Source organism: Trichosurus vulpecula, chromosome 1, assembly GCF_011100635.1.
Source record: "Trichosurus vulpecula isolate mTriVul1 chromosome 1, mTriVul1.pri, whole genome shotgun sequence".
In the NCBI taxonomy this organism is placed as follows: domain Eukaryota; kingdom Metazoa; phylum Chordata; class Mammalia; order Diprotodontia; family Phalangeridae; genus Trichosurus; species Trichosurus vulpecula.
Window position 1 is genome coordinate 275,761,523 of NC_050573.1, and position 20,700 is coordinate 275,782,222.

A 20,700-nucleotide genomic window follows, 5' to 3' on the forward strand; every position below is an offset into this window, starting at 1 on the left:
AAATAAGTCTCATGAACATCAGCACATTTTTAAAATTACTCACCTATTCTGTACTGCTCTCATTGTAATTTGCCAAAAGTGATGGTTTTATACCTGATTTCTAGAAACTGAACAAAAACCACTTAACCTTTTTTTTAACCTTTTTTAAAGAACACTCAACACTATCCAGATGGTGATAGTAATGAATTTCAGTTGTTATCAGTCTGTCTTGGATTTGCTCCATTGACAAAGAAATAATGATAGGTATCTGATTACAAGTCCCCAAGTTGCAGTTTTCTCCCCAATTAGATCACAATGACCCTAAAGTGGGATACATTTTAAGCCCAAATTAATATTGTATGATTTCAAATGCTACTTAGGTAACATAGCATTAGCGGCATTGTGATTGGCTCCCTTTTAATTCCTTAATTTCAGTCATATCTAACGTGAACATTGTGGAGTTTACGTTTTAAGTATGCCTTAAGACTTTTGAAGGACTATCTGGCAAAAAAAATTCATAAATTAAAATCCTTTTTTGTGGATTAGCTAGCATGTATCAGTAAAAAAGTATGCATACTTGCAATAAAATTGTAAGAGATATGTCTTGATATAATTACCTTTGGGTAGTTGTTGTGTTTCTTCCCTTATTGCCTGAGTATATTTGACATTTATCTTTAGTCTTCTCTAAATTAAGAGAAAACTGAATTTCTGCCTTCAGATTTATGGTTATATGAAATATGATCACTGTTAAGATAGTTATTAAACTCATATTTTTGCAAAATGTATTTTTGAAAGTCTGTATATTGGCTTATATTAACCATAAACCTAAAATCTGATTACTCAGTCATAAAGGTAATAGATTAGTGACACTTTTTAAGGTGGGCAGTGCTGTTAACATTGACTTAATTAAGTTGAATTAACCATAACTTTTTATATTCCATGGAAACTAAACATGTTTTAAATTGTTAGAAACTGTAGAAATGGAATGGACAGTGTGAATCCAATAGATGTAAGTGCTTATTATTAAATTGGATTGTTTTTATTTGATGGGAAGTTCTTCTGTTTGACAAAACTTTAGCTTGTTTGTCAGTAAAGCACTTGTCATTTTTTTCTTCTTTTGAGAATAGATGTTTTGGAGTACCCTTCTCTCCTCTTTCCCTCCCTTTCCCCCCACACTCACTCCAGGTATTTAAAGGCAAAAGGACTTTAAAATACTCCAAATATTATAGCATTTATGAATATAACATGCACCGAAGGTTCTGGAGGCATAGCAGATCTTCATTTAAAAATCCATAGATCGATTATATTATATTGTTTTCATGTTGTTCTTTGAGGCCAAGGGCCAACTAATAAATATAGTGCTATTGTATTACTTGTTGTAGTACTGTATTTGCTTTACAAAATGATTAGGCTTTCTCAAAAGAATAAAGAATATTTTGTTAAAATGAGAAGAGATGGTTAAATTCATTACCAACAAAGCCCAATAACAATTTATACCCATTGTATGATCCTTATATCCCATTATAAAATAGCTCTTTTCCTCCATAGGAACATTCTTCAGTGAGAACCTCCTCTTAGCACTGAAAAGAGATTTCCCCCTTTTCTACTGTTTTCAGTCTTTCCCTTTGCCTCCTCACCCATTCTTCTGTAGGCCCTTTTCTTCCCACTGGACTAGAGGACTTCTTTTCTCTTTATTGTTAAACTTTAATTTGATTAGAGTACATCACATATTCTTTTCTATCTTCTTCCCAACTTCCCTTTTATATGACCTACCATTTAGTAATTAAATCCCCACTAAATCCCACTAAAAAAACATTGATTCGCTTATAGGAAAGGTGCTGTGAGATTTAATGTTCATGATGTTCTGGGCCTGTTCCTACACCATCATATCTTATATTTGACTTCTGCCTTCATCCTTGTCTCCTTTGAATGCTTTCAAAAGAAATATCTTAATGGTCTCTTCAATAATATGTTATTATTGTTGTTTCTCAAACCATTTAGGAACATCCATCCTACTGTGGTTCTGTGCTCTCTTGGGAATCCACAAGATGGTCTGCCTCATCAGGTGTTGATACATCCTCCCCTGTCTTAAAGTATTTATTCTTATTTGGACTTGTTTATATGATCTGGAGGCCATTTTCCCACCTATTATTAAAAATAATAATTTAATAGAATAAACTACATACAACTTTTAAAGAATACTTTTTTAGTAAGAGTAATGTAACATCTTTTAAAAAATTTAATATCCTAATTATTTTCTTCCTTTTTTTCACACACTATTCTTCAGGAAGCAGGAGGGCATGAAACAAAGTTGGCGATAGAGATGGAGATCTTTAGACCTATAAGCTGTGTGTGTGTGTGTGTGTGTGTGTGTATTATATTATTATATAATAAAGACCAGCCTGAAAATATAAAATGGGCTTAATTTTATCTGGACTTTTTAAATAGTCTTCTAATTATTTTCACCCACAGATGGTCTCTCTCTTCTCTAATTCATTCTCTATACTAGAAGTATAAGGATCCCTGAGGGCCACATAATGACTTAGAAAACCACATGTTAAAATAATCTCTTTTAGTGTATTTTTATTTATTTTGTTAAATAATTCTCAGTTACATTTTAATCTGTTTCTTGTGGCACTCAGGAATGTTTTGGGGCAGCATATTGACTCCTCTACTTTACACTTCAAAATTGATAATCCTAAAACACTCCCTTGCCCAAGAAGTTTCAGTAGTTTACCTTTGCCTCTAGGATAAAATATAAATTCCTCTGTCAGTTAAAGCCCTTAAGTATCTCAATCCAGTCTACCTTCTCTCCTCTAAGGGGGTGGTGGGGTAGTACAGTCATTTCTGGGGATGGGATGACTCTCTGCCCACCCCCTTTCCAGATTGAACCCTCTCATGACAAAAACAAAAAGGCAAAAACTAAAATAGAGTGAATGTATCTGATTGTATACAAACATTCTGCTTCTCTGCCATGAGGAGAGAGCTGTGTTTCTTTTCTCTTTTCTTTTAGATCTTCATTAGTTTTTTATTTATTCGAAGTTCAGGTTCCTTTTCATTTGTTGTTGTTATCATTTTCTAATCTGTCTTTCCCTATCATACACTCTATGTTCTAGTGAAACTGGCCTACTTGGTGTATCCTCTACATATTTTGTCCTCCACCTCTGACTTCGAAAAATCATCCCATTTCTCACCTCTTCCATACAGCTTGGGACTCCTACCTTCAAGGATCAACTTAAGTGTCAACTCTAAAAGAGTTCTCTCCTGATTCTCCTTCTACTATTAATTTTCTCTCCTGCTCCATATCACTTTATACTACTTTTATATATATTTTGATTTACTTCTTTGTGTATATGTTGCTTCCCTCTCATAGAATGTGAGCTCCTTGAGGGCAGGGACTGCTTTGTTTTTTTCTATTGAATCCAGAGGGATTTGGGATATAAATTGGGAAGAATAAGGGAAGGAGGTTATGCTCTTGGAGAGCAAACTGTAATGTATACTAACAGACTATATCTATTCTTTGACCAGTTTAAATTCAGAGTGATTCTTCACTAAATGATTGCCTGTCAAATGCTCTTCTTCTATCCCCTCTCCACACCCCCGGAAAACCATCATTTCATGGGGGTATTTTTTTTTTCTGAATGAGCAGAGTGATTGTCTGCATGGATAAAATCACCGAACCTTTAAGATTAAACATTGGGACCTATTTGTGTTATCTTCATAAGTTTTTAATAAGTGGTACTTCGATTATGGCTCTTAACCTAGATTTTTCCAAAGTAAACTACAACTCTTTTTAAAAATTCTAATTTATATATTTAGAATAATACATTATTATATTCTAGCAGAGTGATTATATTTCCCATTATACACTGACTACAACTGGGACCCCTGTTAAATCAGTTAGAATTCTTTGATCAATTAGATTAATTGCTCTTAACAGTAGTTGGGCTGTTTGTGGAAGAATAATGGTCATCAGTGGAAAGACATATTAGCATCTATAGGAAATGTCCCTTCTTTAGGGGCAAACATCTGGGCAACTTCTCACTTCCCCAACCAGTGGGAAAGATTTCCTAAATACCCTTTTGCTTTCTGACTATGGGGAATACAATATGAGCCAAGAACCAGGGACCCATCTGGTCTCTTTTGTATTTTGTAACAAAAACTATTAAGGGATTATATTTGCTTTTGAAAAGTGAGGTGATAAAGACCTCTTCTTCATTCCTAGGAGCCTCCAAGAAGGGAAAAATTGCACATTCATCTCCTTTTTAATATTAAGAAAGAAAATTCCTTTCAGAAAAGCCTTCAATGCCCTACATGGGGATATACCAAGACGTAATTATATACAGTTTTCCTAAAGAGAAAATTAGTCTTCCTATTTTTCCTGATTACACCTTGGTAATTATATGCATACAATAATGTTAGCTTAATGCAATTTTTCTGGTACTGAAAACATAGCTTAAAATTTTATTTTAATTTTATAGGTTATGTGTTTTAAGTAACTTATCAGGGATTATTTCAGGGGAAACAACTTTATACCTTATTATTCTAGAACATCTTTGTTTTATTTACAATGCTATTGGGGGGGCAGAAAGCTAAATAGTCATTTTCTATGGGAAGTCAGTTCTCAAAATTTGGTACCATTGCTCTGTTACACATTTTGAAAAAGATTGTGTAAGTACTATGATGGAGGTAGACAGGAATTAGCTGGAAGATATTTAGGCTTAAGAATGCTAAAAGGTAAATAAAAAGATAAATATGTAGTAGACTCAATGTGGATAATTCTTCTGAAATCTTAGGTGATGGTCAGTTGGTAATTGCAAATATTTTAATGACTGAGGTTTGTACTGTTGAAGGTTTTTCGTAGGATCTTTTTAAAAAGGAGTCAGCATTCTATGATGGAAAGAACGCTGGATTGGAAGACCTGAACTCTAGCCCTACCTCTGTCATTAACTAGCTATATGACATGAGGCGGATCACTTGATCTCTTAGGACCTCAGTCTCTTCATTTGTACAATAAATAGATCTGAGTAATTGATCTCTAATATTCCACAGGGTGTGGGGGAGGAGTGTGTGTGCGTGTGTAAGTAAAATTTGATCCTTGTAGGCCAGGTACCGTTTTTTATTTACTATTTTTATGTGCTGCATTACTTCTTAATTGATTTTATTGCAGCTCATGCTTCTAATTCATATTGTAACCTCTTCATGCAGTAGTAGATAATTTTCATTCTAATTGACCCTCTGCTACTCACTCTTGTATGTGCTCTCCTAGAAGTTCTTTCTTCCCTGACCTTTGGTGACATTGATCTTTTATTGGTTCTTATCCTACCTCTCTGACAGCTCCTTATTATAGTAATAGCTGACATTTATATAGCACTTTAAAATTATGGTTTCATTTAGATGTTATAACACTCCTGTGTTATAACACACACCTACCTATACATGTGCATATTTATACATATATGTATATGCACATTATTCTAATTTTATTGGTAATTTATACACAGTTACCATGCTATTAAATGTTGGAGATAGACTATGAACCTACTTCTTTCTGACTCCAAGTCCAGCATGCAACTCTGCCTTTGTCTTTAGCCTCTTTTGTTGCTTCATCTATCACTTAACCGTAAAGTATAAGTATCACCCCAAAAGTTCTCTTCTGGGCCAGAAGCACAGAGTTTTAGAGTTCAAAGGGACCTCCCTAGACAAACCCATATCCAAAGTATAACTAGCATACCTCATGAATGGCCATCCATCCCCTAGTTTAGGAATTCTCAACCTGGGGGCTGTGGACTTACTTTAACTATTTCAACATAATTAGTTTCCTTTGTAACCCAATGTATTTTATGTATTCAAAAGCATTCTGAGAAGGGAATCTATAGATTTCAGGAGCTACAGAGGGGGTCCACGAAACAAAAAAAAGTTAAAAACCCTTGCTCTAATTGAAAATCTTCGATGGACACCCCTAATTATTAGGAAGCCTAAATTTTCTTCCTTGCAACTTCCATTTATTTGATATTCTTGTCTTCTGGGACCAAATAATACATCTAATACTACTTCTGCATGTTATACAATCATTTTTCAGTCTTGTCCAACTCTTCATGATCTCATTTGGGTTTTCTTGGCAAAGATACTGGAGTGATTTGCCATTTCTTTCTCCAGATCATTTTATAGAGGAGGAAATTGAGGCAAACAGATCTTGGTGACTGGTCCCATAAATAGAGGGAGAAGAAGTAGAAGCAGTGTCAGATTTTACATTTTTGGGCTCAAAAATCATTGTAGAGGGTGACTACAGCCAAGAAACTGAAAGATACTTGCTCCTTGGAAGGACAGTTATGTTAAATCTGGACAGCATACTAAAAAGTGAGACATCACCTTACCAACAACGGTGTCTATAGTCAAAGCTATGGTTTTTCCAATAGTAATGTATTACTATTCGTAAGGAAAGCGGAGCATCACAGAATCAACACGTTCAAATTGTGGTGTCGGAAAGACTTTTGAGAGTCCTTCAATTCACGCTATTCATTTCAAAGTCCAACACTGAAACTGAAGTTTAAATATTTTGGCCATTTAATGACACTTATTGGAAAACACTCTGAAGTTGGGAAAGATTGGAGACAAAAGGAAAAGACAATGGCAGAGGAAGAGATGGACAGGTGGAAACATTGAATGTGAACTTGGTCAGATTTTGAGATACAATGGAGGATAAGACCCTGGTGTGCTGTAGTCCATGGGGTCACAAAGAGTGAGACAGGACTGAGCCCATTGAACAACAACAACATATCCTCTAGGTAATCTCATCAATTCCCATGGAATCAATTATCATCTCTGAAGATAACGCTAAAATCTGTATCCAGATTTGTATTGATTAGTCTCTGTATTGACTTCAGTCAACAGTCGGTAAACAAAGTGCCTACTGTGTTCCAGGCACTGTGTACCTGAGGATACAAATAAGAAAAAGAAAGACAGTCCCTGCCCTCGCTGAGGTTACTATCTAAAGGGGAAGACAGTACACAAAAGGAAGTTGAAAGAGAGGAGTGGGGTGGCTTGATATTCATGCAGTCCAAACCTAGCTAAGCATTTGCTAAGAAATGAAGAGATAAGCCTTCTATAAAGGGAGGCTTTGGGAGGAGTTTCTTGTTCTGTGCTCTAGTGCTGAGGGGAGAGACAATTAAGGGACCCAAAGAGGGGTGGACTATGCAAGCTGAAGCAGGCTCCATGATGATGAGATTTTTGGTAATGAGTTTTGTCCTGAGAGAAGCATAATTCATGCAGTCTAAACCAAGCACAGCAGCTTGTGGGAGATTCCTGCATTGACAACTTCCTTTTGGACATCTTTACTGAGTTGTCCCATCTAGTATCTCAGATTCATCGGATCTCCCTAAGTCCTCTCTTCTAGACTTCATACTACTACCCTACCAATCATCCAGATTCACAATGTAGAAATCATCCCTGTCTCCAATAACATCCTTGACTCTTTTATCATCTATCATATCTAATTGGTTGCCTAATATTCTAGACACCACATCTCTCTTTTTTCTTCTCTTGACTCAATAATATAGATGTCCTCATCATTTCTACCCTGTACTTTCACATTACTCTTCTTGCTCTTCAATGCATCCTCCAAAGATGGCCAAATTGCTATTGTTAAAACATAAGTCTAATCATGTCACTCCTGTGTTGAAAAAACATTTATTGGCTCTCCATACTGTTGCTAGGATTAAATATAGACTTCTCAGCCTATCATTTAAAGTCCTTCATAATCTGATCTACTTTTTCAGATGATCCATGTTTCTCCTCTTCTTGTACTTGTTGTTCCAGCCACATGAACCAATTTGTTATTCAGTATTCCATCTCCCATCTCTAAGTCTTTTTCACCATTTCCCATGCTCAGAATGCATTCTCTCTTAACCTCCATCTCTTTGAATCCTCAGCTTCTTCAAGACTCAGCTCCCCACTCATGTGAAACCATTCTTGATTTCCTTCATTTAGTGTTTGCTTAACATGTTCAAATTATTTTTAATTCACTTATTTTTGTATATTTTACACGCTCCCAGTAGAATATAAGCTTTTTTGGGGCCAATGTTTTGTTTGTCTTTGTATCCCATATGCACGGCAGATGTTAGGTGGCTAATGTTTGAATTGAGTTGTGACTAAAAATACTTAATCACCAATGGCCAACCTTCTAATGATCACTTCCAAACTTACATAAGCTGATCCTTGATCAAGAGACATACAATTCGACAGGTACATCTTTGAGTTTTTCATCTGAGGAGAGCCTTCCAAAGCTTATACTTCACTTGTGTAGCAGATCTTTTATGGATGAACTATAGTTTTAGAAGAAGCTGCTAAAATTAAACAAACTTGTTCCCCCAAAAAATCAAAGTTCAAAGGTTTTTTTTTTAACACTAATTAAGTTTAATTTCTTAATTCAAGTCATGAAAGTTGAAGATAAATGTTGCCATAATCATCACTTGTTCAGTGCCGAATGACAGTTTGGTAGCAGAGAATTGAGAACCACCAATAAGTAGTATCTGCTCAAACATTTAGTAAAGGAGGGCATCTGCTCAGGCATTCTGTAAAGGCGGACATATACATACTTGAAACCAATGACCAACTGGTTTTATTCCACAGAATTAATAAAATGAAGGTTTTATTAAATGAACACCTCAAGGGATCACTAAACCTAACAAGATATCAGCCATTATTCTTATCATGTATTCCTATGTTAAACCCATACATAGACTGTTACTGCAAAGGACTTTAAACATACCAAGGGATACAGTGCTATAACTTCAAACTTACCATCTTAGCAACACCAGTACAAGTAACAGCTAAGTAATGACTCAGAAAAGTACCAGGATTAGGAAAAGTCAAGTAGTTGTATGTGAGAGGCAGACCATAGGCCAAAAATATAGAAGTGACTATATTAATAGTAAAGCTTTGAATTCACAGTCCCAAATAAGACCGACACCAAAGCAGACAGCCATGGTTCTTAAACAAAAGTAGTTCAGGCCCCCCACAGCATCTTGTTCTGAGCTTACCCTCTTATACTGCACAGTGGCTTCATAGTCTTACAGATTTAAAAAAAACAAACACACACACACGCGCGCACACACACACGCACACAACTTCCTTGTGTTGGAAGGCTCCCTGTTCCTGCTTTTCATTGCACTCCATACTCAAGAAGAGTATTTCTGAAGTAACTTGAGATTCTCTCTATAATTTGGGAGGAACAGTTAATTATTGGAGTTTTTATGGTGTTCTTGAGTTTGTACATATTTTCAGTTTGTATGCCCCTGCCAAAAAAAAAACCAAAAACCCTGTACCACTTATAGCAGTTGCTGCTGTGCCAGGTCTGCTTTCCACAAAATTGCAATTAGTGCTTCAAGGCTCACTTAAATTAGTGAAAGCCCGAAGCAATTTTTAAAAGCCTCAATGTGCTTTTGTGGAAGGGCTTATGGGAATGCCAACATTTGGCCCACATCCAAGATAAGATCAGCTCCAGTAAACCTGATGTGACTGGGCAAAAAAAAAAAAAAAAAAGTGATACTCTAGGACAGGCAGCTGTATCTTTTACACAGCTTGTTTAACATTAGGGTAAAAAGAAAGCCTAAAATGTTAAATAGTTATATTTGTTATAGGTGAATGAATAAGAGAAAGATTCTGCATTATGTTCTGTCTTGATAGTCTCTGAAAGAATCATGAAGATAGTAGTCACCTGTGTTTGTAGATAGTTTCCTGAGTTGTCATCCTGAGTTGGTATATTTTGACTATGACTGTGGCCTCAAAGCAGGCATTGTTAATAGAAGACCTATCTGAATAAGGAAACATGTCATGGATAAGGATGGAGTAAATCTTGGTGGCTCCAGCTACTTATGGTATGATAGTGTGACAAGTATTGGTTTATGTTAGTGTCCTTTTGGTACTTGACATCTCTCACCAGTGCCATTCTCTGTTTTATTGAAGCTCATTGTCAGGTCCAAGTCCATATTCAGCCAGTCAACAATTTCACCAGCATCAGGTTCTAGAATAATATAGGCTTTCTAGTTAGTGAATTCTACTTTAACCACTTAAGAACAGGCTGGATCATAAAGCAAGTTAGGTTCTTGGGTATCCAAAAGTCCTGAAAGGAGAAGTATGAAAATCCATAATGATTAAATGATCAGCCTTTGCTATAAACAGCTGTGTTTGCCACAAACTTGACTAGGATTGGGTCTTGACTTTTATCTTAGCATAGGAGTAACAGGCAGCAACAGCAGTAACATTCTGACACTGCTGGTGGAAGCAGTCTTGAAAACATTGATCATGACAAGGTACTACATCAGATTTTTATCCATTTCACTATAACCATTCTGCACAGTGCAGACCTTCTTTCCATAGACAAGCTGGCCATTTTTCCATCTCCTGGTTGCTAAATTTCTTGGTCACTGTCTCACTTAGTTTGAATATCGCTTTTGTGGGTACAAATCTTACTGGAAACTGCTGCTGAAGAGCTTATATTTAGCATCTCTACCAAGCTACCTTAGCTAAAATCCATTTCCAAATCATTGCTTATAATTGAGGGAGGTTACTGTTAACAGTGAGGAGAGTCAGCAAATAACTTCTTTATTGCTAGTCTAACGTCTTCAAAAAATAGCTTTTCAAACTTTACCTTCAACTTGTAGAATAAGGATTTGTTATAAATCAGTTAATAAATTTATTATTTGCCTTCTGTGTGCTGGGTATTGTGCTAAGTAAGCCCTGAATTATTTGACAAAAACTGTGGGTAAAATTGGATAGTCATATGAAAGAAATTTGATTTAGATCAACACCTTTCACCTCATACAAAGATAAGTTCCAAATAATTACGTGACCTAAACATAAAATATTGCATCATAAATATATTAAGAGAGATGTGGGGGAAAAAACTACCTATCAGATGTATGCATAGGAGAAAAGTTTATGATCAAAAAAGGAATAGAGGATCACAGAAGATAAAATAAAGAATTTTGGCTACATAAAATTTTAAAAAAGTTTTTAAATTAAAAGGGAAGTAGTTAACTGGGAAAAAATCTTTGCATCATGTTTCTCTGATAAACGTCTCATTAAACTCAGATGTATAAGAAAAAGAGCCATTCTCTTATTGATAAATGGTCTAAGAATATGAACAGATAGTTTTCAAGGGAAGAAATCCACACTTTCTGTAGTCATGGGGGAAAAAAATTCAACCCTCCAAATCACTGCTAATTAGAGAAGTACATATTAAAGCAATTCTGAGATTCTGCCTCATAGTCATCAGAGTAGCAAAGATGACAGCAGTTGAAACTGAGAGATGTTGGAGGAGCTGTGGGAAAAACAAGGCACATTGATGTACAGTTGGTAGACCTGTGAATGGGTACAACCATTATGGAAAACTATTTGTAGTTATATACAAAAAGTTTTTAATGCTTTTGAACCAGCTATACCACTGCCTTTGCCCAAAGGAGATCAAAGAAAAAGATCTTTTATGTATAAAAAATATTTATGGCATCTTTTTGTAGTAGCAGAAACCTAGAGGCTAAGAGGGTGTCCAAAAATCTAGGAATATGGTGTGTGCAATGAGAAAATATATGACTCCATAAAGTCTTAGAAAGAGTTAAATAAACTGATGAGAATGAAGTAAACAGATCTGGAAGAACAAGTTATACTATAACATCAGTATGATAAAAATGAACAACACTTAGGACATCTGTAAACCAGTGAAGAATGAAGTGGCCAGAAACAGGAGAACAGTTTATATAATTATAACACTGTAAAAGAAAAACAAAAACACCCACAACTTTGGAATCTGTAAGAATTATAAACAATACAATGACTTTTAATGATACCAAAGGACCTGATGATGAAATATACTATCAGTTAACAGAGGTATGACAGAATTGGAATGCAGAGTTAGATGTTTAAATTTTTGTAGATAGCCATCAAGGAAATTTGTTTAACCATACATATTTGTTATAAGAAATTCTGTTTTAGTTTTTCCTTTTTCTATTGGAGTAGGGAGTGAGAGGGAGAAAAAAGATTTCTAGTCATTTTTTCTTCAGAGGCAGGATATGCTACAGGTGTGAAATAGGATGTGTGTGCACTTTCAGATGAGTTTCTTTATTATTAACTACTATAAGAGGCAGCTAGGTAGCCAGACCTGGAGTCAGGAAGGCTCATCTTTCTGAGTGCATATCTGGCCTCAGACACTTGGTAGCTCTGACCCTGGGCAAGTAATTCTGTTTGCCTTAGTTTCCTCATATGTAAATGTAACATAACAAAACATGAATGAAGATTTTTCGAAAACTTCATATTGATATGCCTTTGGGAAACTCATGTGAGGATTAAAGTTTTTTTCTTGTATAATTTTTTTCTGGCTCAGTGCTTTAAATGTTCCTCTGAAGTATATTTTAACCTCATCTATGCTTATTGAATTTAGTAGTCTTATTATCTTTTGTTCAGCTTAACTGGTATTTTTTCTTAAAACCTTGGGAATTCAGTCTGTCTAATTTCTTAAGGCCTAGTTGATTTTTGCCCTTCACCTGCAAGTCCCAGTTCACTTTACCTATATCTGTCCTTTGTTCTTATTGTCTTTCTTTTGCCACAAGTCCATGCTGTATGATTTTCATGTGTTAAGATAGTACATTATTTAGTGAAGATCTACTCAGGGTGGCATAAGGAAATTGAAGCTTACTGAAGCAATGTTTCACAAAACCACAGTATTTCTAGAAATTGTTTCCACACCACTTGAAAATAGGAGACCATATTTGATGATTTTTCCTTAGTTGAATAAAATGCTCTTGTTCAAATATAAATAACTGTAGTACAGACTATACAACTAGCAAATGATTGCAAAATAAACGTAAACAGTACTTTTTCTCCTGCCTGATAGGTAATATGAGCAATAAATGTTAGAGGGTTTAGAAAATAGTATTTTCGTTGTCATTAAAGTTTGGTTTTTGGCAGGCAAAAATAATATGATATTGCTTAGATAATAAAATGTATTTCCTAGTTATCTCCCTGTACTTAGGAATTAAAGTCACTGTGACATTTGCTATTTTGCTCTGTTGGCCACTAGAGAGTTCCTTAGAGACTCTTTGAGTCACCCCGTTTGTTTTAGTTATTAACATTAACGGAGGAAAACTTTGGATTATTTTCTTTTTCTCCTCCATTAACCAAAGAGCTATATGTAAAAAATCAAAAAATGAATGGAAATCCCTCACACCATCAGTTTGAAAAGTGTCCCCTAAAGAAGGTAGTCATTATAGAATATAGTTAAAAGTGAGGGAAAGGATATTTTTTTTAATTCAGATACCTGTTTCTAAGTATAATCATAAAAGAATGTTTTGCCTTATTACAGGTACATAAAACTGTTTGCATAATAAAACTCTTAGTTCTATTTGCCCCTTAGAAGTTTAATGTCTAAATGAGGAAATAAAAAAGCGTAAGCAGAAGTGCATGAGAAATTTCAGTCTCTAGGGTATAAAACTTATACAGAGGGCATAAGCACCAAAAGAAGTTTAAAGATGGAAAAGATATAGGGATTGAGAGAATGGAGATATGACTCTAGCAGAGGCTGGTTGAAAAAGAACAGGGAGATAAATTAGGTGATTATTAGAAAGGGTCAATTGGAGGTGGGTGTGGAAATAGAGTGACTTTGAATTAGATACAGAAAACAGTAGGGAGCCAATGAAGGATTTGAGAGGGAGCAGTGACCTAGTCAAAGTGACAGATGAGAAAGTTTTTTTTCCCCCATTCTACAGCATTTTAGCCTAGTTGTAGAGGAAAGGTATTAGAGTATGAGCCGAGAAAGAATAAAGATATGATGGTCCCAAGTTTAACGTTGTCACAAACTAAAAAAGTTTGCTTTAAGATATTAAAAGAAATTTATAGAAATAGATTAGTTTTTAGGTATTATATAAGAAGTATTGAAGTACTCAGCAATAAGTTGAAGTTGAGGAATGAAAGTAGTCCTAATATCCTCTAGCTGTTAAAATTAGGTGATGTGTATCATGGATACAAAGAAAAACTGGTAATATAAAAGAAATGAGGAATGCCTCCTGTTGACCACATTTAGATTGAGCTAGTGATAAAATATTTAGGCAAAAAGAAAAATAGGAAAGGTGTAAACTGGGTAGGGGAAACAGGATAGGACATTGAGTGTCTACTACGTGTATTATCTAGCTCTATAAGATAGTGTGTCATAATACCAATTGATTGGGGGGTGTGGGGGGAGAAGGCCATTATGGTAAGGAAGCTTCGTGGACAAGGTTAAACTTAAGCTGGATCTTGAAAAATGGATACATAAGAAGGTGGGGGAATAGTGAATAAGTCAATGTTGCTGGAACAAAACTGTCTGTATTCAGGATTAATAGAATATAAAATTAGAATCACCAGGTCCATGTTGTGGGCAGCCTTTGAGAGTGTCAAGCTAAGGAACTGAACATTATCTTGTAATCAATGGAAGCTAGCATTGGGAGTCATTAGATGTTTTTAAGCAGGCAAATGAGATAAAGAAAATTAATTAGGGGGAGTGGGGGAGGGGCTGCTGAGTCAAGATGGTGGAGAAAAGGACTCCCCTCTGCTCTCCCAAATTCCCTTCCAAACAACTTTAAAATACCACCTCAAAATGAGTTCTGGAGAACCCACAAGGTTAGCAGGAAAGGTCTGTTGCGCTGAGGTGAGGGTAAAGAGCAATCCACCACAAGGCAACACCCTGGCATACCAGTAGCAGGCTTTGGGGGCAGCTGAATCAGCAGCAGTGGCTGGCCTCCAGAGCTTTCAGCCCACAGACGAGAAGGGGTCTGACAACTGGTCAGAAGGACATTACAGAGGTTCCATGACTGGTACTGGGTGCAGCATTCTGGATCACCCATACATGGAACCAGATCCCAGTCCTAGGTTGCAGCACTAGGGAAAGGGGAGCACTAGCATACCAGAGCTTGCCAGCTGCAGGGGAGCAGGGACAATGGATACAGTTGCAGGGAGTAAGAGTGCTTATGGTCATTCACAGGCCCAAAGAGTAATAAACACACCTCTCTAGAATATACTACCTTGGAAGAACTAAAAACTTAACAACTCTCCAGAAATAAATAGCTTTGAAAACAGCTGCACAAAAAGCCTGAAGCTTGGGACACTGCTCCCTCTGTCCTGGAAGTATAGCCCGATTTTAACAGTTAAAAGTCCAAAAACAGGCTGGAAAAATAAGCAGACAACAACAGAAAAGAAGCCTAGCCATAGAATGTTACTATGGTGACTCAAATTTAGAAGAAAAAATCAAAACAGCTACACCCAAAAGCCTCAAAAAATATGTGTGCATGTGTGTGTGTACATATGTATATATGTATATGAATTGGTCTTGGGCCCCCCGTAAAAAAAACATTTTGGAAGAGCTCAAAAAGGATTTTAGAAATCAGAGAAATAAAGGAAAAATTGGGAAATGAAATGAGAGTGATACAAGAAGAAACTCATGGGGAAAAAAAATTAACAGCTTGGTAAAGGGGGCACAAAAAATGCCAAAGAAAATAACACCTTAAAAAATAGAATAGGCCAAATAGTAAAAGAGGCACAAAAATCCACTGAAGAAAAGAACTGCTTAAAAAGCATAATTGGCCAAATGGAAAAAGATGAACACTGAAGAAAAGAACTCCTTAAGAAGTAGAATTGGGCAAGTGGAAGATGACAAAGTCAAAAGAATGAAAAAAATAGAAGAAAATGTGGAATATCTCATTGGAAAAACAACTCAGCTGGAAAATAGTCCAAGGAGAAATCATTTAAGAAATCACTGGACTACCTGAAAGCCATGATCAAAAAAGGAAAAAAAAAAAAACTAGCTATCATCATTCAAGAAAGGGAACTGCCCTGATACTCTAGAACCAGAAGATAAAATAGAAATCGAAAAAATCCACCAATCATTTCCTGAAAGAGATCCCAAAAAGAAAACTCCCAGTAATAATATAGCTTCCAGGTCAAAGAGAAAAAAATGTAAGCAGCTAGAATTCAGATATCATGGCGCTACAGTCAGGATAACACAAGATTTAGCACTTTCTGCATTAAAGTATCAGAGGGTTTGAAATGTGATATTCTAGAGGGCAGATTATAGGATTATAACTAAGAATCACCTACCCAGTTAAGTAAAATCCTTTAGGGGGAAAAAATGGATATTCAATGAATAGAGGACTTTTAAGCATTCCTGATGAAAAAACCAGAGCTGAATAGAAAATTTAACTTTCTGATACAGGATTCAAGAGAAGCATAAAAAGCTAAACAGAAAAGAGAAATCATAAGGGATTCAGTAAGGTAAACTGTTTATGTTCCTATGTGGTAAGATGATACTTGTAACTAACTCCTTTCAGAACTTTCTCAAAGGGAAGTATGTATAGACAGAGGACACTAGTGTGAGTTGAATACGAAGGGATACCGTCTACAAAAATAAAATGAAGGGGTGAGAGAGGTATGCAGTGGAAGAAGGGGTTGGGAAAGAGGTAGAATGGGGTAAATTATCTGACAGAAGAGGTGAAAATGAGCTTTTATAGTGGAGGGGAGGATGAGGGAGGTGAGAGGGCTTGGAACCTTACTCATCAGAATTGGCTCAAAGAAGGAATAACATACACACTCAGTTGGTATAGAAATACATCTTACCCTATAGAAAAGTGGTGGGGGGTGGGAAACAGGGATAGGAGAAGGTGGGTGGAGGTGGGTAGAGTTGAGAGAAGACTGGGGGAGACAGTAGTCAGAAGCAAAACACTTTGGAGGATAAACGCAAGGGGAGAGAGAAGGATAAATGAGGCAAAATCCGATGGAGAGAAATACACTGTAATCACAACTTTAAAAAAATTTCACAGCAAGTTTCTCTGATAAAGGCCTCATTTCCCAAATATATAGAAAAAGAATTCAAGTCATTCCCCAACTGATAAATGGTCAAAGGATGTGAACAGGCAGTTTGCAGCCAAAGTAATCAAAGCTGTCTATAGTCATGAAAAAATGCTCTAAATCACTATTGATCAAGGATATGCAGATTAAAACAGTTATGGGGTACCACCTCACAAATGTTGGAGGGGATATGGGAAAACTGAGATACTCATATTGGTGGAATTGTGAGCTGATTGAACAATTCTGGAGAGCAGTTTGAACTATTTTTGCAAGGGGCTATAAAACTGCATACCCTTTGGCCCAGCAATACAACTACTAGATCTGTATCCCAAAGAGGTTAAAAAAAAAAAAAAGGAAAATGACCTACATGTACTAAAATATTTATGAGGCTCCTTTAATGTTGGCAAAGAATTGGAAATTTAAGGGATGCCCATCAGTTGGGGAATGGTTAAAGAAGTTGTGGTATATGATTGTCGTGAAATACTGTTGTGCTATAAGAAATGATGAGCAAGATGTTCTCAGAAAAACTTGGGAAGACTTACATGAATTGATGCAAAGTGAAATGAGCAAAACCATGAGAACCTTGTATATAATAACAGCAATATTGTATGATGGTCATCTGTAAATAACTTAGTTATTCTCAGCATTACAGGGATCCAAGACAATTCTGAAGGATTTATGAACAATGCTATCCATTCTAGAAAGAAATGATGGAGTCTGGATGTAGAGTGAAGCATACTTTTAAATTTTTTTTCCTTTGTTTTGTTGGTTTGTGTTTTCTTTCACAACTTGACTAATATAGAAATGATTTTTTCCATGTATAACCTATATCAGATTACTTGCCTTCTCAAGGAAGGAGGAGGGGAGAGATAATGGAACTCAAAATTTTTTAGAAGCCAACATTTGTTTTTACATATAATTGGGGAAGTTTTTAAATATTAAATAGAAAATTAATCTGGTAGTGGGGTACAAAGTAAGACTAGAGGGGTGAATGATTGGAAGCAGAGAAATTAAGAGGTTTGTAATAGGTGTATTAAGTCTCAGTTTTTTGACTTTATATATTAAGTCCATTGTTATTTCTTCCTCTCTTTCCCCTCTCTGTCTTTTCTCTCCCTTCTTTTTCCCTCCTTTCCCTTTTTTTCCTTTTCTTTTCCCCTCATCCCCTTCCATTTCTCACCTTCCTTTTTCCCTCCATCTTCTCTTCCTTTTTCCCTCCTTCTTCCTTACATCTCTTCTTTCCCTTGTTTCTTCCTCCTCTTCCTTTACTTTTCCTTCTTCACCAGTTACCACCCCACCCCCCCGCCCCTGCCCCATGTCCCCATGCATCCTATCCTCCCTGCCCTGCTTGCCTAGCACTTCCACAACATAGGCTACAGAGAGTACAAATTGTAAGCTCACAGGATCATGGATTTAGATTTTGAAGAGAACATAGAGGCTGTCAGATCTAACCCCCTTGTTTTTCAGATGAGGAAATTGAGGTACACAAAGGTTAAGCTACCCAGGATCAAACAACTAATAAGAATCTACAGTAGAATTTAAATCCATTTCCTGATTCCAAGTCCAGTGTCCTCTCCAGTATGCCATGATGCTTCTAGGTTATCTCTCATACCAGCACTCTCAGATAAATAGGTGCTTTTTCTGTATTACATATGGGAAATACTCTTTTTTTTTCTTTTTTTTGCTACATATAATATTTTTGTTGATGGTTAATGATTTGGAGTCAAAAGATGAAATTCAAATCCTTCAATAAGAATGTCTTTGGGCAGGACACTTAGTATTTCTGAAACTGGGTTTCCTTGTGTTAAAGAGAGGAATTGAACTAAATTATCTCAAAACCCTTAGAACTCTAAAGAATGACTGGTTTTTTTTTAATTTATTAATAAGATTATATATTCCTTTAAGGTTGGAATGTACATCTTTGTGTCACTCACAGCACCAAATGAGCTGCCTTGCTCTTAATATTGATTGTTGTATTCATTTTTATATTCATTTCATAGCAATATAGATCGCATGAGCTACTTCTCATGAATGTTTCTACTTATACTCTAATGGTTAGTAACATGACCCTGTTTTTCCTTAACTTTAGTGATTTAGAATCTAGAAGAGAAGTTAAAAAAGAAGAAGGTGAAGCTTTTGCCAGAGAACATGGACTTATCTTTATGGAAACTTCTGCTAAGACTGCTTCCAATGTAGAAGAGGTAGGTGGGCTGTCCTTTTAAATATTTAAAATTTTTTGTGTAATAGAAATATAAGTTATATTCTATGACATTTCTTCTTTCATATTTTTGTCACAATGCAGGGGCTTTAGCTATTTTACATTAGGTATGATTTCCTGAATCTCTTAACTTTCAAAAATCTTTTTAATAAAATGAGTCTGAGAACAAAACTCTAAATTTGTGTTCCTGTGATTCTAGCAATGTTAAGATGATTTAAGATATCTAGAATTATGTAATTTTTAGATTTGAAAGGGACCCTAGAACTAATCTAGTCTAACCACTTCATGCAACTGCCCTAGTAATTTTTATATATTCAATTTTAGCAAATCTCCTTTCTGTTACACTTTTATGGATTAAAAGAAACTAATGAATGGAATTTTGATAAGATGCATTTTAACTCCCCTTTTTGAGGAAAAAAAGTAATCATTAAATCTTTTTTTGTTGCATAATCATGGCATAAGTTAAGTTCAGTAAATCCAAGGTAGAATTGCAGTTGGTGTTACACTTCTACTTAAAAAACGCTGATATATTGTTAAAGCATTTCTAATGTGTTTATAAGGTTCTGTCCTTCTTCTCAGTGAGGAAAAAATGTTAATCTCTCCTCTATGTGGCATAAACTCATGATAAAATATTGGTGTTATTCATATTTATAGAATAGTATTATATCAAGGTAAACACCAAGAGAGACAAGATGGGCTTGTGGACAGAGAACGGCTGTCCTAGTAATCACAAAATCCTTGGTTTAAGTCCTACCTCACATGCCTACTTGACTTTGGGCAAGTCTGTTAGTGTCCCCAGACAACTCAGTAAGACTTGAAGTTTCAGACAAGTTACTGCATCAGTGGAGAAAGATTCCATACCACAGCTTCCCTAGAGCAGTGAAATCACAGGTCCAAGTCAGAGGACTTCAACATTAAACACTACATTGAACAAAAATACTCTACACAAGAGGTTATTTTACTTTCTTTCCTCTTTTTTCCCCTGCATATTACTTTGCAGTTTGGGCAGAGCATCTCAGAAATATAAATATATACACATAGTTATCCATTGATCAATAGATAAATATCACATCTATACATACACACATATATTTCCTTGTGACCCTTTACTGGAACATAATAGGTTTGATATGATAGACATCCTGCTATAAATTGATATGCTGAGACCTATATAGTATATCAGTTCAGTTGAGAGATGTCAAGCTCTCATTTGATTAAATAGATAGAGAAAAAGGCATGTATGTAAGAGCTATCTAGATTATGTAGTAAAAATGGTTTCAGGTAACTTAGTGATCTGAACAGATGAAGGTTAAATAAATGAAGTCACTGTTATCTAAATCTGCATTGTCATTCCAGAGTTGTTTCCATTGGTCAGACACATAATATGCCCACCATGTTCATTTTTTAAAAAACTGGAATCTAAGCCAGAAGTTCATTTTTAAAAAAAGTACAGTTAGCTATACAGTAGCTGTTCTTGTCAGTAAAATCTGAGAGGTCCAATCACATAATAGAGAGGTCATAGAAATGTGTTAGAATAATTTTTTAAATGGTCTTTGATTTGGTAGTTTGAGCATCTCCTTTAAGATGTATCAAGTGTTTATGACTTGCTTCATGAGTTCATCATTTGATTACCAGCC

The 20,700-nt window shown here is 35.6% G+C and overlaps 1 protein-coding gene across 1 annotated transcript in view; it reads left to right on the plus strand.

Moving 5' to 3' along the window:
* The window catches only part of RAB2A (RAB2A, member RAS oncogene family), a 116,434-nt gene that overhangs the window by 73,259 nt on the left and 22,475 nt on the right, over positions 1-20,700 (plus strand). Inside the window, exon 6 of the mRNA XM_036755046.1 lies at positions 18,935-19,046. Within this exon, the coding sequence (XP_036610941.1) occupies positions 18,935-19,046 (112 nt within the window). The remainder of the gene's footprint in view (positions 1-18,934; positions 19,047-20,700) is intronic.